Source organism: Mizuhopecten yessoensis, unplaced genomic scaffold, assembly GCF_002113885.1.
Source record: "Mizuhopecten yessoensis strain PY_sf001 unplaced genomic scaffold, ASM211388v2 scaffold5459, whole genome shotgun sequence".
NCBI lineage: Eukaryota > Metazoa > Mollusca > Bivalvia > Pectinida > Pectinidae > Mizuhopecten > Mizuhopecten yessoensis.
This window is the reverse complement of record NW_018406060.1, coordinates 10729-30805: the sequence shown is the minus strand read 5'-3', so window position 1 is coordinate 30805 and position 20077 is coordinate 10729. Positions and strand designations below refer to the sequence as shown.

The 20077-nt window shown below is 36.8% G+C and overlaps 2 protein-coding genes across 4 annotated transcripts in view; both read right to left on the bottom strand.

Moving 5' to 3' along the window:
* The window catches only part of LOC110450686 (8-oxo-dGDP phosphatase NUDT18-like), a 98376-nt gene extending 82643 nt beyond the window's left edge, over nt 1-15733 (bottom strand). For 2 of the 3 annotated variants that reach the window (XR_002463002.1, XM_021498313.1), the window contains exon 1: nt 15552-15733. The gene's annotated coding sequence lies outside the window, so the exon portion shown is untranslated. The remainder of the gene's footprint in view (nt 1-15551) is intronic. The other variant, XM_021498316.1, reaches the window with a different exon arrangement.
* LOC110450734 (E3 ubiquitin-protein ligase TRIM71-like) lies at nt 3635-5242 on the bottom strand. The gene has a single exon (XM_021498414.1). It carries the CDS (start codon nt 5240-5242, stop codon nt 3635-3637), a length of 1608 nt encoding a protein of 535 aa, XP_021354089.1.
* Nucleotides 15734-20077: the final 4344 nt, after the last annotated feature.

Sequence of the window (20077 nt, the reverse complement as noted above, 5' to 3'; positions counted from 1 at the left end):
TTACATTGGAAGAAGTCCTTTGTTCACAGCATCCTGGTGAGTGCGTCGCGTTAAGTATTTTTATTATCATTCACAGCGCGACGAAAAACTGAACTTTATCACCGGGAAAACGTATGTGTGATGGTGTGAAAGATATATTTGTTGTTTATGTGTAAAGTTATATATGTATATTTCTTATTTATAGCTTCTTTCGAACCAACAAAATAAAATATCAATTGTGAAACGAAACCCAAACGAGAAAGGAGTGTTGTGTGAAATGTATAAAGCGTTATTTGTATTGGTTATCTAACAAACCGATCTTGAAGTACTTTGACAGAACAAAACTAAATAAAGTTGACAGAATAATTATAACTAGACTAAGTTTCGGTACCTGATAAAGCTCTACACGATCCTAATTTCAACGTAGACAAGGACTACCCGCACGATAAAAAACAGGATAAACATCAAGCAGTTAGCGAGTTCTTATAAAACAACTACAGCTTATATTTCAGGAGTGAATGACTCACGTTCAACAGGTCTTGAGCTCGTACCCCAATGATATGTTACAGTCTTCATGTTCTGACTTCGAATTTCAACGGAGAATATTAACAGAATATTATGAAGATTTGCATAGGAAAGATATTAAAGGCTATTGATTTCATATAGCGATAGAGACGTCGTAAAGGACTTACTCAGATATTATAGGCGTTGCATTCGAGAGGTTTGAATACAACTGGTAAGGGTTTATAACACGTTTCCAGAAGTTATGGTATAGTTTCAAGAGCAGTTTGTTAGGTTTGTTGACTGAATTTGTGACTGTAAGCTGTTACTGATGAATTTGTCTTCAGTTTAACTCATTTAACCACTTCATGAAATCGGCCATATCAATACAGAATGATTTAATTAAGATTACTTGTTTATACCCGTATCTTGTGTATGGTACAAACGTAGACCTAGAATGTTGTTTGATTTGTTTAGATTTGTTAGACACTTCAAGACCATGTGTTCCGGAAATATTGGTGTCTTGTGCTTTATCGTTGACACTTGACCTGTATGACAGTTATTAATTACTACTTTTAAATCATCTTACTAATTATGGTATAGTTGTGCAAGGCATGATGTCTCATAAAAGACGGTTGTTTTTCGCGTTGCTACGGCCGTTGTCATAGACGCGGGTGTGTTGATACAGACGGGTTCCGTCACCTTAGTTACATTAATGTTAATCTTTCTAAGTGCTACTCTGTAACGGCGGTGGAAATAAACTTTAATCAACTGCAAGAAATTACTTTAAAAACATTAATGTCTGAGTATTTATTATTAATTTTATCATTCAAAAAATAATCTATTTACATGGAAATATTGTCGTTACCTGGCTTGGTCAGTTTCCTTTCATCCGTCTTCTTAAAGTAAAGCGTAAATTGCTTCAAATAAATGGCTTGTTTTCTATGAATGTAACAAATCTATCTTCAGTAATACAAGATTCGCTTTAAAATAGTGTTCTTCGTGCCAGTAGCGATGGTTTTCCACTACGTGACGGAGTATTATACTGGTATCAAATAAGAAAGGGGAAATATAGACATAATAGAACTTTTAAAATATTTATTAATGCTTTAAATTTTGATTTGTAGTATAAAATTGTATATGAAACTATCTATATTTGATCAATTTCAATTTGAACAGATTTAAAAGAGGTGTTTTTTTCTAAAACAATAGCATTTAAACAAAATAAAAATCAGTACAGTATAATTAATTCTGTTGTATTGACATCACAGTTATGAATATTGAAAAAAAGTCCCAATGCGACCTCACCGCTCACCTGATATTAATATCATACTTGTAACCTCAAAAGTGGCCAAATGTCAAATATTTAGGAGGCACGGAAGTCAAGTGGTAGGACGCCGGGCTCGTGACCGAACGGCACGGCACTGTGTTGTACCTTTGAGCAAAATAGTTTACTCCGCTTGCTCCAATCAACTCAGCTGTATATGAGTCCGTGGTTGGGCAGCGCTAGAATTGTTGAATGCTAGCTGTTAGCGCCGAAATGGCAGCTCCGACGGTATGCACCCCAAGGAGTTGAGAAAGATATTGGCTGGTTGCAAAAGCCCTATAACCACGGATCATAATTTTTGAACCGCTTTGAGACAACCTACTAACTAGGTTGTGTTAAAGCAGTATATAAGAACCNAATAAGAAAGGGGAAATATAGACATAATAGAACTTTTAAAATATTTATTAATGCTTTAAATTTTGATTTGTAGTATAAAATTGTATATGAAACTATCTATATTTGATCAATTTCAATTTGAACAGATTTAAAAGAGGTGTTTTTTTCTAAAACAATAGCATTTAAACAAAATAAAAATCAGTATAGCATAATTAATTCTGTTGTATTGACATCAAAGTTATGCATATTGAAAAAAAGTCCCAATGCGACCTCACCGCTCACCTGATATTAATATCATACTTGTAACCTCAAAAGTGGCCAAATGTCAAATATTTAGGAGGCACGGAAGTCAAGTGGTAGGACGCCGGGCTCGTGACCGAACGGCACGGCACTGTGTTGTACCTTTGAGCAAAATAGTTTACTCCGCTTGCTCCAATCAACTCAGCTGTATATGAGTCCGTGGTTGGGCAGCGCTAGAATTGTTGAATGCTAGCTGTTAGCGCCGAAATGGCAGCTCCGACGGTATGCACCCCAGGGAGTTGAGAAAGATATTGGCTGTGATTGCAAAAGCCCTATAACCACGGATCATAATTTTTTAACCGCTTTGAGACAACCTACTAACTAGGTTGTGTTAAAGCAGTATATAAGAACCTCGAATTATTATTATTATTAAACGGACTTAATTAAGCTACGTACGAATATTATTACCTATAAGTGGCGATAATTATTGGTTGTTAAAAATTACTGGTTTAATTATTTCAGCACAACAAGATCATTCAATATAGCCAGCGGTGTAGTTCTTCATCCAACGATGACTACTGGCCAAATGTCATAATCCGAGGCTAGTTGGTCATTCTGGGTCGAAGTCAATTTTTCACAAACTTCGCTTATCCCAGGGAACTACCAGTGACATATGCTGACCCTATGCCTTTCCGGTATTTAGAAAAAGATTGTTTAAATGAAACGTCAACGGACGACAAACTCTGCGCCACGGCATAACCTAGGTCCAATTGCCCTTCGAGTATGTGAGATATAAAACAATATTGATAACATGTTTTGAATAATACTTTGTAACAGTTTGAATTCGAAGAAAATCAATATTGGACTTAATTATTACCAAGTGATTATAATTGATTTATCTAATGGATTGAGATTTCCTTAGATAGAATATATACGCAAGTTTGGATATAATTGGTATTATTATTACGACTATATGTACATACTTATATATCTCAATACTGAAAAGGTAAGGTCATAGATTGTTATTATTTTTCTTTTCATAAATATATTAACAAAACCATTTGTGATTGACGTCGTTGGGAAATTATAATGTAAATCATCACTTCATTAAAGACAGTATTTGCTGGAAACGTTTACTCATTCTTACCAATATATAGAAACTAATTGTTTGATGCGACATTTGTTGTATGTGTCACATGACTTGGTAAAGTTTAACCTATGTACTACACGTAAACGCAAATATGGCTTTATTTAAACACTTGTGTACTGTAGACGTTTAACCTTTTGATTAGTGTTGGATAAACCAAACACCGCCCACAGAACTCCCTCCGTGTCAACACATACAACAAAGGGTAGGTCTATATCAGTATATAACTGTCGCAGATATTGTCCATCACCACTCAGCAGATGTATGCCTCTGTTGGCGAAGTCAGCTATTACCAGGAATCCTAGACTGTCGTATGTTACATCATAGGGGAAAAGTAGAGACGTAGATCCGCTGTAATGTTGTGATTCTTTATACCTGTATATCTCCTTAAGTTTTCTGTCTAACACTATGACTGCTGGATTGTCCTGACCACCATCATCTGTAAGATCGCTATCAACGACAGCGACATTGTCATTGATTGGACATTGTGATATACTCTGTGGTGAACACACCATCGGTTTCTTCAACAAATATGTTTTGGTGCCGATACCGGGATTCCCTTCCGGAGTGTATTCGGTAATTTTATGTTTTGTTCCCACAAGAATATGTTCATCTCTTGTAATACACAGACATCGGGGTTTATCCTTTGTTTTGAATCTGCGGGTCAGTTTACCTGATGTCAGCTCCAAGACACTCTTATCTGAAGTAGAACATGCCCAGAGGTTGTGTGTAGTAGGGGATAAAGTGATATATGAGATGTAGACAGGACTCTTTATCTCCTGCTGTATCTCTCCTTGACTGTTTAGGTGGATCCCTTTGTACCCGTCACTTGTCCACACGCCGCCACCATGTTTTGGACATATTTTGGTAATCATATCTGGAGACCATTCTGATATAATCTTAATCTGAGGAAGAAGGGCCTTCTCCGGGTCTTTATCTGTGTCTGTGCTCCGTTTAACTGATTGTTGATGTCCGGAAGGTAGCGGGTTATCATCAACTGGTGTTTCATCTGACTGGTCAGGGCCAGTGGAGGACTGAGACTGTTCCGATGGTCTCAGGGAAAGTTTTCCAAATGCCTCCTTCAGGATTGTATTCCTTCTGTTGTTTGGGGTGAAGTCGCCAGAACCTAACTTTGGTTTTTCAGGTAAGATGATGTTTGTCTGAAGTCCTTTTGAAAGGTCAAACACCTGGATATCTGTGCCTGTCTGAAGAGTTTCCTTACAATGTTTCAGTTGTTCCTTTAGGTCTGCTAGTTTTTTCTCGAGTTCATTCTTGTAACTGGTGAGCAGTTTAGTATTTTCTACTTCTAAATGTTTCACCTGAGCTAGTGTTTCCGCTATCAAAACATCAATATCCTCCTTAAGTTTCTCCCCTTGCATTTTTACTTCTTCTGCTACACTCTTGAAATGGTTCAAGTGTTCATCCAGACTATGCTGTGTTGAACTGATTTTTAGTTGAATTTCAACCAGCTCTTTTTGCTCCGTTTCATATATAAATGATTTTATCTTACGTTTGTTGTCGGGAGTAGCTTCGCTAAGTAGGATATTGTCATGACCTTTGTGTGAAGTGGACACACATTTGGCACATATGACGTCATAACATGTCTCACAAAACCAATCCAAAGACTCGCCTTTGTGGTGTACACATTTGGTTTGATCCTGGCCGCGAACCGCTATCTGTCCTTTATAGAAAGAAATCGCCTTTTCTGCCATTTCAGCTAGTTATTTCTTAGGCAGGACATCAACCAATTAGTATTATCTATATATGCTAACAGACAGGCGATGGGGGAAACCCCACCTAGTGAATGTTACTGACCTCTCGTAATACACAAATGACGGGGGCCTCACATCCCGGCAAGTGAATGTTACTGACCTTTCTTGATACAGGGATCATCTTTAGTCTATAATCCCTTCTGTGATGATCAGCTTACTGTGAGTTATCAGCATGGATTCTGTAACAAAATTGCAAAGTAAGTCACAAATTTTGAAGGAAATTATAAATACTGAACGTTTCACGTTTCATTGAACACTTGGTATTTTACACTGCATAAGACAGATATCGTAATTTTTTGGTGCTGTAATGTAGTGTGCTTGACATATTCGAAACTCTTAAGTAAATGTAGGTTGGAAAAATTGTGAATTTCATTTGCTGTAACCCACATTATTCAAATCACAATGTCTTTGCAGTATCATATGTCATCAATTATGAAGAAATGATTTACATCACATAGGAAGAGTAGCCGCAAGTAGCAGTCTAGGTATGAATTACATGCATCTTAAACAAGTAAAGATAACACACAATATCAACCTAGAATTCAACAGACTCGACCACGGCGAAGACAAGGTCCGGAAGATACCAAGATAACTAGGAATGTCTACCTGTAAACACATGAACTTTTAAACTGAAAGGGACCTTTCGTTTCCAGCATGGGTCACAGTTAAAGATAACACACAATATCTACCTGGCTTACAAAAGGCAAGATTTCGGACATTTTACAACATGCAAATCAAGGATACGAGCTTACAAAGAAACTTTTGCTAAAATAAGCGTAGCATTTCTTTGTCGTTTCTCTGTCTTTACAGCCTCGTGTCTTGCACATTCATCCCATAGTTCACAAGCCTATTTAAAAATGGTCTAATATATGTTTTATAGATTCTCAAAGTATCTTGACTCATTAAGCTTTTAAGTCTTTTTCAAATAGGTCTCTCACGCTCATGTATGATACATGTGAATTCTTGTCAATATCCTTTTTGTTTTTGTTAATGTTGCTTTTCTACAAGGCGAGTGTTGTTCATAAAATAGAGGACACTGATATTATTTTCCAGTTCGCATTAGTATGTCTGTTTTAAAACCCGTTTTCTTTTATTTCTATCTGAACTGAAATATTGACCCAAAAAAACAACAACACTTTTTTAATCGTAGAAGATATAAAGGACCTCTCATATACTGTTGAATGAGGTTACTGACCAGGCAGATCCAGCATGTGTCACAAATAAAAGATAGCATGCTATGTCAAACTAGGGTACAAAGATAGGGACAAGGCAATGGCAAGTTCAGGTAGATACAAAGTAACTATGTCTCTTTACCTGTAAGCATGTGAAAGCTTTAACTAGTAGAAAGGGGGAAACTACATCAATAAAGGTTTGTTTGTAATTTATTGTTGGCGGTGTTCATGTTCATAATGTATTATTGATGTGTGAGATATATTCAATTCTCACCTTAACAGAATTATATTCTATTGATAACAACATTGCTATAACTTACGTATATTGGCCATATATTGTGACTGGGTGGTATACAAGTCCAAAACACATCTGGGCAAGTACACAGATAAAGCAGATAGCACAGTTACTGCTGCAATTTGGTCATCATATAATATGATATTTAATTTGTAAGCTTACTAGTGAAATTACCTCCATTATATTGCACTTGAGGGAAACGAACAGGCAAAGATTTTCACTTATTTACAAATGCGATGTTATTACTAACAGCTTAATACAATATAACATTTTGTATGCGCATCTTGTCCAACCGTTCATTGATACTGAACGCATATCATTTAAAGAAAATATGTAGCTGTATTATTACTATAGGGTAAGCTGAAAATCATTAAATACCAAGTGTTCAATGAAACGTGAAACGTTCAGTATTTATAATTTCCTTCAAAATTTGTGACTTACTTTGTAATGATATATAGATAAAACTAATTGGTTGATGTCCTGCCTTAGAAATAACTAGCTGAAATGGCAGAAAATGCGATTTCTTTCTACAAAGGACAGATAGTGGTTCGCGGCTAGGATCAAACTACATGTGTACACCACAAAAGTGAGACTTTGGATTGGTTTTGTGAGACATGTGATGACGTCATATGTGCCAAATGTGTGTCCACTTCACACAAAGGTCATGATATTGTCTTACTGAGTGAAGTTACACCTAACAACAAACGTAAGATACAAACATTCATAAATAAAACGGAGCAAAACGCGCTAATTGAAATTCAACAGGAAATCAATTCTTCACAGCACAATCTGGATGAAAACTTGAACCATTTTGAGAGAGTAGCGGAAGAGGTAAAAAGCAAGGGGGAAAACTAAAGGAGAATATTGATGTTTTGATAGCGGAAACAGTTTCTCAGTTGAAACATTTAGAAGAGTCCTCACTAGTTATAAGACTGAACTCGAGAAAACCTCGCAGACCTAAAAGAACAACTTAACCACTGCAAGGAAACTCTTCAGACGGGCACAGATATCCAGGTGTTTGACCTTTCAAAAGGACTCCAGACAAACATCATCACACCTGAAAAACCAACTTTAGGTTTTGCCGACTTCATCCCAAACAACAGGAGGAATATGATCATGAAGGAGGCATTTGGAAAAGTTTCATCCGACATAAGCAATCAGATAAATGGAGCACAGGCACAGGTCAAGACCGAGAGAAAATCCTTCTTCCTCAGATAAAGATTTTATCAGAATGGGAATCTACATGTCAAATAAATGCTATGTGTCTCAAAATTGGTGGTGGCGTGTGGACAGATTGCGGATTCAAAGTGACCACCCTAAACAGTCAAGGAGAGATACAACAGGAGATAAAGAGTCTTGTTCACATCGAAGATATCAGTTTTTCCCCTACTACACACAACCTCTGGGTATGTTCTACGTCGGATAACAGTGTCATGGAGCTGATATCAGGTGAACTGACCCGCAGATTCAAAACAAAGGATGTACCCCGATGTCTCTGTGTTACAAGAGATGAACATATACTTGTGGGAACAAAACACAGAATCGCCGAATACACTCTGAAAGGGAAGCCCGTTATCGCCACCAAAACATATTTTTTCTGGAAACCGATGGTGTGTTCACCATTAAGAAAAGCACAGTGTCCCCTCAACAACAATATCGCCGTAGTTGATGAAGATCGGACAGGTAATGGTGGAAAAGAAAACAGAGAAGTTATAGTGCTGGACAGAAAGCTTCAGGAATTATTTAGTTATGGAAACATCGATCCTGGGATGTAAAGTATGACAGTCTAGGATTCCTGGTGATTTCTGACTTTGCTAACTGCTGCCTCCATCTCTTGAATGGTGATGACCAATACCTGCGACTGCCACATACTGACAAAAACAGGCCTTGGACTATATGTGTAGACACGGAGGGAGTTCTGTGGGCGGTTTGTCGTATCAAACAGTAAAATGACTACAGTACACAATGTTTAAATACAACTCTCTTTGTTTATGTAGTACAAACGCCAAGCATTACCAGGCTACATGTATGTAATAAAACGTAAAACTTGTGAACGAAACGAAACAATGATAACATTGTTTGTATAGAATTGAAACAGTCGAGAATGGAAAGTTCAAGGATAGCTTACTATGTCGGATTGTGTAGTGTATACTCCATCCCCATTTGTTATATAACAGATTTTGTAGTGTATTATAAAAACTGATTTGTGAAATGACAGATTCTGTAATGCATAATCCATACCCATCCGTTAAATGTCTGATTGTATTATGTATAGTCCATACCTATTTGTCACATATCGGATTGTTTAATGTTTAATTCACGTCCACTTGCTATTTGACAGATTTTTAGTGTATAATCCATTTGATATAGGATATATTTTGTAATGTATAATCCACAACCATTTGTTTCATGTCAGATTGTGTGGTGTACAATCTACACCTTTTTGTCACATGTTGGATTGAGTAATGTATAATTCACACCCATCTATTACATGTCAGATTATGTAGTGCATAATCAATACCAATTGGTAATATGAATTTATTATAGTTATTTTACATCAACTGAACACATTTTCATATATTTCATCTATCACAAAGTAGAATTCCACTTATGTCCTCGCTTGAAATTGTTTATAAGCTCACCTTCCCGATTGTCAAGTGAGCTTTGCCAGGGGTCAAATGTGTTACAAGCGTCATACGACCTCTTCTGAAGATCCGAAATTGTCATCATATTAGGCTGATAGCTTTCTTATATAGAGTCATATATGGATTTATACACTGACACGCAAAGGATACACAACCCCCTTAAATGTCCATAATCTATAATATTAATGTTAGCTGTGTTGAACAGTATGGTATCATACATATTCACCATTAATACACGGTAATTGAATATGTCACACTACGCGTTCTTGTGTCCGCGAGACTTCAATACATAGCCCGATTAGCACGTGGTTCCGATACACGATATACCTAGAATAAGCCGAGATACTGTGCTGACCCGTCTCTACGGCATTAAGTCGCGTCGCGTTGCAGTGGGGATGCCCCTGAAACGCGTCTTCTACGTGACGTCAGTCTCCAATGGCTCATGCGATACCGTCCAAACGTGTTTTTTATGCAACAGAAAAAAACCTTAGTCGTCATTGAAGGCAATTGGCAGCTCAACTGTAAATTGACGTTATTCTAAAACCTCTCGGTGCCATGTGACGTTTTACGTGCAATGGACTATTTTCGCCAAACAATGTCGACACGTTACCTTGGTCAAAATACAGTCGCGACCTCATGCCAATAGAACACGTGTGGACATGTTGGATCGACGCATTCGAACGCGCCACAATCCACCAGAGATTCTAACCGCACTGCTCCATGCCCTTCTGGAAGAGTGGCAGAACATCCCTATGACATAAATAAAGTATCTTATCAAATCTATGCATCGCAGAATTCAAGCAGCAACGGGGTAACGGGGTCTTACTCGTTATTTCAGTAGGAAAGTTTTAATGGTCACCCCCTCTTCAGTATTGACTGTTGTCCTGCCAAAGTGAGTATCGCTAGCGCTAAAGTAACTAAAATATCCAATAGAAAAGATGTGTATCTTCAATTGGCTTTGTTACCTAAACGAATATACTATAATTAGTAAGAATATTTAAAACTATTAATTAATACATGTCATACAAGTCAAGTTTCAACGACAAAGCAGATCTAGAAAACGATAATCTTTCCGGAACACATCATCTCAAAATGTCTAACAAATCGACAAAATCAAACAAAATTCAAAGTCTACGTCTGTATCATATTCTTTGTTCATATTTCACCCGCATTAAGTTTTTATTTACACTTATTATTTTTTTGACTTTTCACATTTAAATAATGTCTTTGAATTATTTGATACTCATTTCAGTTTAAGATTATTCTTTTAAATTTTGAATCTAAATCTTCCCCAATGTCAAGTCTGAAATTGATATGGCATTATCGGTTTGCTAGTACAATATTAATCTAGACATTCATTTAGAGACTCTAAATCTATCTTAAACCATGGTTTGTGTATCATGACTTACACAAATTAACAATAAATTCAAATATCATAATTCTTTATTGAAATGGTCGATTTCATGAAGCGGTGAAATGAANTGTTGACACTTGACCTGTATGACAGTTATTAATTACTACTTTTAAATCACCTTACTAATTATGGTATAGTTGTACAAGGCATGATTTCTCATAAAAGACGGTTGGTTTTTTCGCGTTGCTACGGCCGTTGTCATAGACGCGTGTGTGTTGATACAGACGGGTTCCGTCACCTTAGTTACATTACTGTTAATCTTTCTAAGTGCTACTCTGTAACGGCGGTGGAAATAAACTTTAATCAACTGCAAGGAATTACTTTAAAAACATTAATGTCTGAGTATTTATTATTAATTTTATCATTCAAAAAATAATCTATTTACATGGAATTATTGTCGTTATCTGGCTTGGTCATTTTCCTTTCATCTGTCTCCTTAAAGTAAAGCGTAAATTGCTTCAAATAAATGGCTTGTTTTTTATGAATGTAACAAATCTATATTCAGTAATACAAGATTCGCTTTAAAATAATGTTATTCGTGCCAGTAGCGATGATTTTCGACTACGTGACTGAATATTATACTGGTTTCATATAAGAAAGGGGAAATATAGACATTATAGAACTTTTAAAATATTTAAAAATGCTTAAAATTTTGATTTGTAGTATAAAATTGTATATTAAACTATCTATATTTGATCAATTTCAATTTGAACAGATTTAAAAGATGTGGGCTTTTTTCTAAAACAATAACATTTAAACAAAATAAAAATCAGTATAGCATAATTAATTCTGTTGTATTGACATCACAGTTATGAATATTGAATAAAGAGTCCCAATGCGACCTCACCGCTCACCTGATATTAATATCATACTTGTAACCTCAAAAGTGGCCAAATGTCAAATATTTAGGAGGCACGGAGGCTAGTGGTAGGACGCCGGGCTCGTGACCAAACGGCACGGCACTGCGTTGTACCTTTGAGCAAGATACTTTACTCCGCTTGCTCCAATCTACTCAGCTGTATATGAGTCCGTTGTTGGGCAGCGCTAGAATTGTTGAATGCTAGCTGTTAGCGCCGAAATGGCAGCTCCGGCGGTATGCATCCCAGGGAGTTGAGAAAGATATTGTCTTGTTGCAAAAGCCCTATAACCACGGATCATAATTTGTGAACCGCTTTGAGACAACCTACGAACTAGGTTGTGATAAAGCAATATATAAGAACCTCGAAGTATTATTATTATTATTCTTAAACGGGCTTACTTAAGCTACGTACGAATAGTATTACCTGTAAGTGGCTTTAGTTATTGGTTGCTCAAAATTACTGGTTTAATTATTTCAACACAACAAGATCATTCAATATAGCTACCGTTGTAGTTCTTCATCCAACGATGACTACTGGCCAAATGTAATAATCCGAGGCTAGTTGGTCATTCTGGGTCGAAGTCATTTTTTCACAAACCTCGCTTATCCAGGGGAGCTACCAGTGACATATGCTGACCCTATGCCTTTTCGGAAAAGAAAAAAGGTTGTTTAAATGAAACGTCAACGAACGACATACTCTGATCCACGGTTCAATTGCCTTTCGAGTATATGAGATATAAAACAATATTGATAACATGTTTTGAATAATTCTTAGTAACAGTTCGAATTCGAAGAAAATAAAGTTGGACTTAATTGATACCAAGTGATTATAATTGATTTATCCGATAGATTGATATTTCCTTAGATAGAATATATACGCAAGTTTGGATATATATAGCATTGTGGATATTAAGGAGTTAAATAATTGGTATTATTATTACGAATATATGTATATACTTATATATCTCAATACTGAAAAGGTAAGGTCATAGATTGTTGTTATTTTTCTTTTCATAAATATATTTACAAAACCATTTTTGATTGACGTCGTTGGGTAATTATTATGTTAATCATCCCATCATTAAAGACAGTATTTGCTGGAAACGTTTACTCATTCTTACCAATATATAGAAACTTATTGTTTGATGCGACATTTGTTGTATGTGTCACATGACTTGGTAAAGTTTAACCTATGTACTACACGTAAACGCAAATATGGTCTTATTTAAACACTTGTGTACTGTAGACGTTTAACCTTTTGATCAATGTTGGATAAACCAAACACCGCCCACAGAACTCCCTCCGTGTCAACACATACAACAAAGGGTAGGTCTATATCAGTATATAACTGTCGCGTGACCTGTGCCTGTGCCTGTGCCTGTGCCCCCTTTAATTGATTGTTGATGTCCGGAAGGTAGCGGGTTATCATCAACTGATGTTTCATCTGACTGGTCAGGGCCGGTAGAGGACTGAGACTGTTCGATGGTCTCAAGGAAACTTTTCCAAATGCCTCCTTCAGGATTGTATTCCTTCTGTTGTTTGGGATGCAGCCGCAGAACCAACTTTGGTTTTTCAGGTAAGTTGATGTTTGTTTGAAGTCCTTTTGAAAGGTCAAACACCTGGATATCTGTGCCTGTCTGAAGAGTTTCCTTACAGTGTCTCAGTTGTTCCTTTAGGTCTGATTGTTTTTTTTATCGAGTTCAGACTTGAAACTGGTGAGAAGTTTAGTATTTTCTTCTTCTAAATGTTTCACCTGAGAAAGTGTTTCCGCTATCAAAACATCAATATCCTCCTTAAGTTTCTCCCCTTGCTTTTTTACTTCCTCTGCTATACTCTTGAAATTGTTTAAGTCATCATCCAGACTCTGCTGCGATGAACTGATTCCCAGTTGAATTTCAATTAAATCTGTATTCTCGATTTTATTTATAAATGATTTTATCTTACGTTTGTTGTCGGGAGTAATTTCGCTTAGTAGGATATTGTCATTACCTTTGTGTGAATTGGACGCACATTTGGCACATATGACCTCATAACATGTCTCACAAAACCAATCCAAAGTCTCGCCTTTGTGGTGCATGCATGTAGTTTGATCCGTGCCGCGAACCACTATCTGGCCTTTATAGAAAGAAATCGCCTTTTCTGCCATTTCACTACACTATTACTGAGGTATTGCATTACATTACTATCATTATGCTATATATATGTCAAGACAAAAGAAACGGAACGTTATGAAACTTATGTGATAAAATGACTATCTTTAGGCTTTACTCCCAACTGTGATTATAAGCTTTCTGTGAATTTTCTGTAACAAAAATAGAAACGATGTCATTAAATTATCCCAAATATCCCAAATGTGTATGCACTGAACATTTAATCTTCAGAAGATTGTGATTAGTTTTATAGACCTTGACACTGGACATGTAAAGTTCTCTAGTAATCGCTGGTGAAAAGTTGACGCCCGTAGCTACATTTACTTGCAATCAAGATGGCGCAATTCATAAACGGCAACTTTTATTTCATGTAAATCATCATATTTGACGGACCATTTTCAGACACACAGAAACTGAAATTGCACGAAAGATATCAAATGCAACTTTTGAAGCGTTGATAACTGCATTTGTCAACATTAAAATTACACAAATCACAATACGGTAGTCGATTTAAGATATGTTCATATCTAAATAAGCTGTCATTTGTCAACACGGAAATATTGTTTTTTTTGAGTCATGAAACTCCACATCTGTTTTTCCGCCATCTTGGAGGTTAGTAAGTGTAGTTATCCACATCAACTTATCTCAAGTGCTGTAATACTAAAACTACGTATTTTCGTTTAATGATTTACTGCTGTTGACAAGATACATAATTCACCGAACATGAATAAACTAACATGGTTTTATTGAAGATTGTTGAATGATTTATTAGCATTAAGGGATTTTATATTACATGTATCACTTGGTTACGAAAAAAAAACATGCAGGATAATCTAACCAGGCTTGTAACAGAAATAAAAACCGGAGTGTACATTGAGTTACGGCAATGACTCATGTATATTTATTTAAATTTACTCGGCGTGTGCAGTCGTCAAAATATTTCCTTCATAGTTTGATATGTGTGCCTTTTATTTTGGGAAACAAAAGCGACAAACCTTTTGTTTCTATCCATTGTAACATTACCGATCTATATATTCCCCTCTTTCTAACTACTTCTCATTTTCTAATACGTCTCCTGGCAATACCTCGTATTTTGGCCTTGGTGTTGTGTGTTTAACCAAGCGAAGAAGGTTATTAGCGTGTGATCACATGAAGGCAATACACATACATGCCGTAAAGAACAACAATGTAGAGGAAGATTGTGGCAATATATGTGTATGTGTTGTCTTTTATATTGGGAAACAAAGCGAACAACATTTTTCTTCTATCCATTGAAACTTTTCGTATCTACATCTATATTTGATCCTCTTTCTTGCAAAATATTTCATTTCCTCACATTTCTCTTGGCAATGCCTCAATTTGGCCTTGGTGAAGTGTATTTATCCAAGCGAAAAAGGTCATAGGGAAGGAAATACCCAAACATAATGCTTCCCAACACACACACACACATTATACACATCAGATGGAGGCATGTCCTTAAATGGCCTCAGTTGTTTATAGAATAGCTAAAATTAAACGCGTTTGACCAAGCCTACCTAGATTTATTATACACTTTCTTTCTACCCAGATGTCCCTTGTACTTGAATACTTTACCGTCAAACACATAAAGTGTCATTAGATGAAGTTTAAAACATTGTTTGAAGTGAGATAAGAATTCATTCCACACATAAAGTATTACAGCACAACCAACAACATTAACAAATTGTAAACATACCTGTAATACTGTTGGTTTGTCTGCTCTTCCAGTCGAAGCTTCCATGTGTTTACAGGTAGAGAGTCCTAGTTACCGGTGTATTTACCTGGCCAACGCTAAGACGTATGAAGCGATCACAGTGCTTTGTGTGTGAAGTAATATGATATAAGAGGTGCTTATACAGTTGACATTAATTCTACTTCCTTGTTCATAGTGCTCGCCATATATAATTACAAACAGCAATGTAAAGGTAGATCGTGACAGCAAACCACTTATATATGTGTGTATGTGTGTGTGTGTTGCTCCACATACATGTAAAGACACCTTGTCCTATTGATTAGCCCTCCTGTTTTACAGGACTATTATCAGTTGTTCAGGACATGACTCACCGCACACACCAAAACAGTGTTGTTTCTCTGAAACCTCTTCATAGTGTTTGTGTTTAAGACGTATGATCGATATATTATACTTGTTTGATATTTATATCTTGAGATTAAAAAAGAGTTTTTTGTTTGTATCTCTTACACATAAAAATATATCTGCTCTGTGCCTTGCAAAGAGAGTTGATACGTGATACCGTGTGACCGTTATAAAAACACAGCTGGACGTTAAGTATTTGTTATACATGTATGCTTTCGTGTTGGTCTATAGCTCCCCTTCACCTGGATTTTCACACCTTGACGAGTTACGTAAGTGCCCTGGGTGGGGAAAACTACAGTCCAGGTACAGATACAAAGTGGCTATGTTTACCTGGATACGTGACCTTGTCTATATGCGTTATTTTACATGTGTCTATTTAGGTCGTTTAGAAAACACCGAAAACACGATTTTTAATAAAATAAAGATAGAAAGATCAGCTTGTACAAGTAGTTAGAATATTGAAATATGTTTAACAAAAGCCCAATGGCCACGTGGACTCGCGACCTTTTTCACATGCATTGTACGATTTTAATATTGTGCAGAGTCCTCGCACATATCATTTGATGATAACATCAACACCTACATGATCACAATATTCGCCAGTCAGAGATCCGGAGATATCCTCCCAATGGCCTCTAACAGCAAGTCACAATAGCAAGCACCTGGGTGTTATTGTTCATAAGGATCGATTTCAAAATAAATCAATTAATCAAAGTACTGAAAAAACAAACGATAATAGGACTTAGGTACGTTATACTTTGATGTGATTGCACAAATGCTGAGAGAAGATTAGTAAAAAGTGGATATTAATGTTATGATAGAAATATGTTTAAGTATACATGTATACGCATATTATTGTATTTTTGTTTTCTCGGTCGCGATATGTACCTTCTGATAACATATGTGATATCAACGTTCCTGATAACATATGAGATTTCAACGTTCCTGATAACATATGTGATATCAACGTTCCTGATAACATATGTGATATCAACGTTCCTGATAACATATGTGATATCAAAGGGTTTTTGAAATGGGGTTTATCGTATGTTGTAAAGCGCTTTAGAGTAATTTTACAAATTATATAGGGCGCTATATAAATGTTGTGTATTATTATATTATTAGGATTAGGAAGAGGGCAGTCGGCGAGATGGAAATATACTAATGCAGCAGAAAGGAGAAAGCAAGTGCAGGGAGAGATCAGGCAACAGGAAGAGGATACAAGGAAGGTGAAAGCAGTGAAGATTGGAAGTCAAGGGCATGGACCCAATGGGAGACGGAAGAGAAGAAGATGACATGGGCAGAGATCTGGAGATACACACCATGGCAGCTACAGTTAATTCCCAGGGCTGTTTATGATGTGCTTCCAACACCGACAAATCTTCACAGATAGGGATTGGTGGAAGATCCCACCAATGTGGAAGACCCGAATCTGGAACACATTCTCTCTTCCTGCTAGGTAGCGCTAACACAGGGCCGATACACTTGGAGACATGACCAGGTGTTAAGGCAACTTACTCACACACTTGAGAGGGAAAGGAAGAAAAAAACACATGAAATACAAAGGGGACCAACGTTAATTCGGTTACACAGAGAAGGACATACACCATCGGGAACAGCAAGGACTGACAACCTGGGTATTCTTGGAGGTGCAGGAGACTGGGTGATACGTGTGGATCTTGGAGGGAGGAAATTGTTTTTTCCGGAGATCCTGGAGACAACACTACGACCAGACATCGTGTTGTTATCACCGAGCAAGAAGAACCTGGTGATAGTGGAACTGACTGTGCCGTGGGAGACAAGGTGTGACTCAGCGCACGAACGGAAGAAGAGCAAGTATGCGGAACTGACAGAGGAGTGTGGCAGAAAAGGCTGGCAGGCAGGGAACTATCCTGTGGAAGTAGGCTGCAGAGGATTCCCGGCCCACTCGTGCTGGAGGATACTCGGAGCCATCGGTATTACGGGAGGAGTAAGGAAGACGGCAATGAGAGAGATGTGGAACGAAGCAGAACGGGCATCACGATGGCTGTGGATGCAGAGAGGAGACAGTAGCTGGAAGCCAACTGTCGGAGAGTAGGGAATGATCACCCCAGCTGACCCACCATCCGGAGAGAGTTCCAGGTTAGGGGTTGAAACCCTCGACGATGGATGGACCTGGCTGATGACGACGACGGTTGAGCAACAACAACAACAGCTGTATTCAGGCACTTCTTATCTTCTACGTGCACGTTATTTTAAAAACTAAGCTGAAAGTACTTTAAACTGAATTGGTAATCGTAAAGGAAATCTGGCAAAGCTAATAATATGTAGAGGTCCTTTAAATTCCATTCAGCGCGCCGTGTAAAACACTGCACATCGTGTAACGTTGTACGTTGTTCGATTCCACAACTGAACCTGACCCCTCTGACCTGTAAAGTGCATGTAGGTCGATGTCATTTTAATTCTAAAACTTAACTTATCCAAGGAAGCTACCAGTGACATGTCCTGACGGACGACAGATACGCACCACAGCATAGCATAAGACCACTTGAGAAAAGGTGAGTTTAAAAAACGTTTATACTTTGTAACATATGCAATTCATTGAAGACAGAGAATTAATTCAATCAATACCAAATGATTAAGATAGATTTATCAAATCGATTGAAATTTCCTCAAATATGATATATGCTAACCTTGTGAGTTTGAATAAATAGCATTGTACATCTTTATGAGTTAGATAACTGGTATCTCCTATTACCAAACTAAATTAGTAAGGTCAAAGCATGATATTATTTTTCATATCTTTAAATATATTAGCAAATATTTATTATTTAACTTTGATTGGGTAATTATAATTTGAATTATTACATCATTAATAGCAGGAAAATCTAGGATGATACTTATAGATTATCAAAAATACTGTTTTTCATCCATATTCTTCAACCTTATATATTTCCCCATATGTTAAAACAAAACTAAATACCATACTTAACATAAATACAGGTTTAATGATCATTGAGATCCTCGATCTGAGACTAACGTAAGCAAGCAGAAGATATCCGCAGAGGAATACCATGAATCTTAAAACTATGTAAAAAGATATTTCTTAACAATATTATCGCCATTGGCTTTTCCATATGCACGTTTACTCTGGTGTTGCTACAATCACAATATTTTTTTATAACTTTATAACAATTTTCTATATGACGGATTATTTTCTGACGCGAATCATCTTTGTGGGGATACTATTTCCAGTTCAGGACGTCACCTGGCGCAAGCAGACGTTCTGAGAAAATCCATTCTTATGTTGTGGGATCGTTTCTCTAAGTCGTTCTTAACTTCTTCAGTATTCGTGTACTAACAACTCACGATAATGAACTTCTCATGCTAACAGTTTGTGCTATAAAGCATTTATTAGTTATGGACTACCTGTGTAATGAATCACATCTATTGGTAGTGTTTCACTTATATACTACACATAATTGTGACAACATGTAGGGTATGATTTAAACACTTGTGTACTGGAGACGTTACACATTTTTTGCAGTGCCATATGTACCAAACACCGCCCACAGGACTTCCTACGTGTCCACACATAAAGCCCAAGGTCTGCCTATGTCAGTATGTAGCAGTCGCAGATACTGTCCATCACCACTCAGCAGTAGGAAGCATTTGTTGGCATAGTCAGCCATCACCAGGTGCCCTAAACTATTGTTCGTTAGAGCCACATAGCCTCCTGGCTAGGGCCAAGGCAAAACTAGAAGGATATGTAAGGTATTGGGGATGGGGAGAAGAGAAAGGGGACAATGCACTATTATCATGATTACTTTTACTATTATTTGTCCTTACCAGGTACATGTAAGACCTATCTCTGTTAAGGTTTCCTAAAGGCAGACAACTTTGGATTAACAATCTCACATAATTAACACATACTTCAGTATAAAACTGCTTTCGTTTGAAATTAAACAAATGACTATTAGTGTTTTACAATCACCTATAATAGAATACAATTTATCCTGTTTAAACATATCAAAATGAAATTTTGAAAAATCAGAAAAATTATGCGATAGTCAATTGATATTTTATCTCTGCTCATTCAATTATCATATAATACATTTTGCCTTTATTTCCCAAACAATGACCTAAAT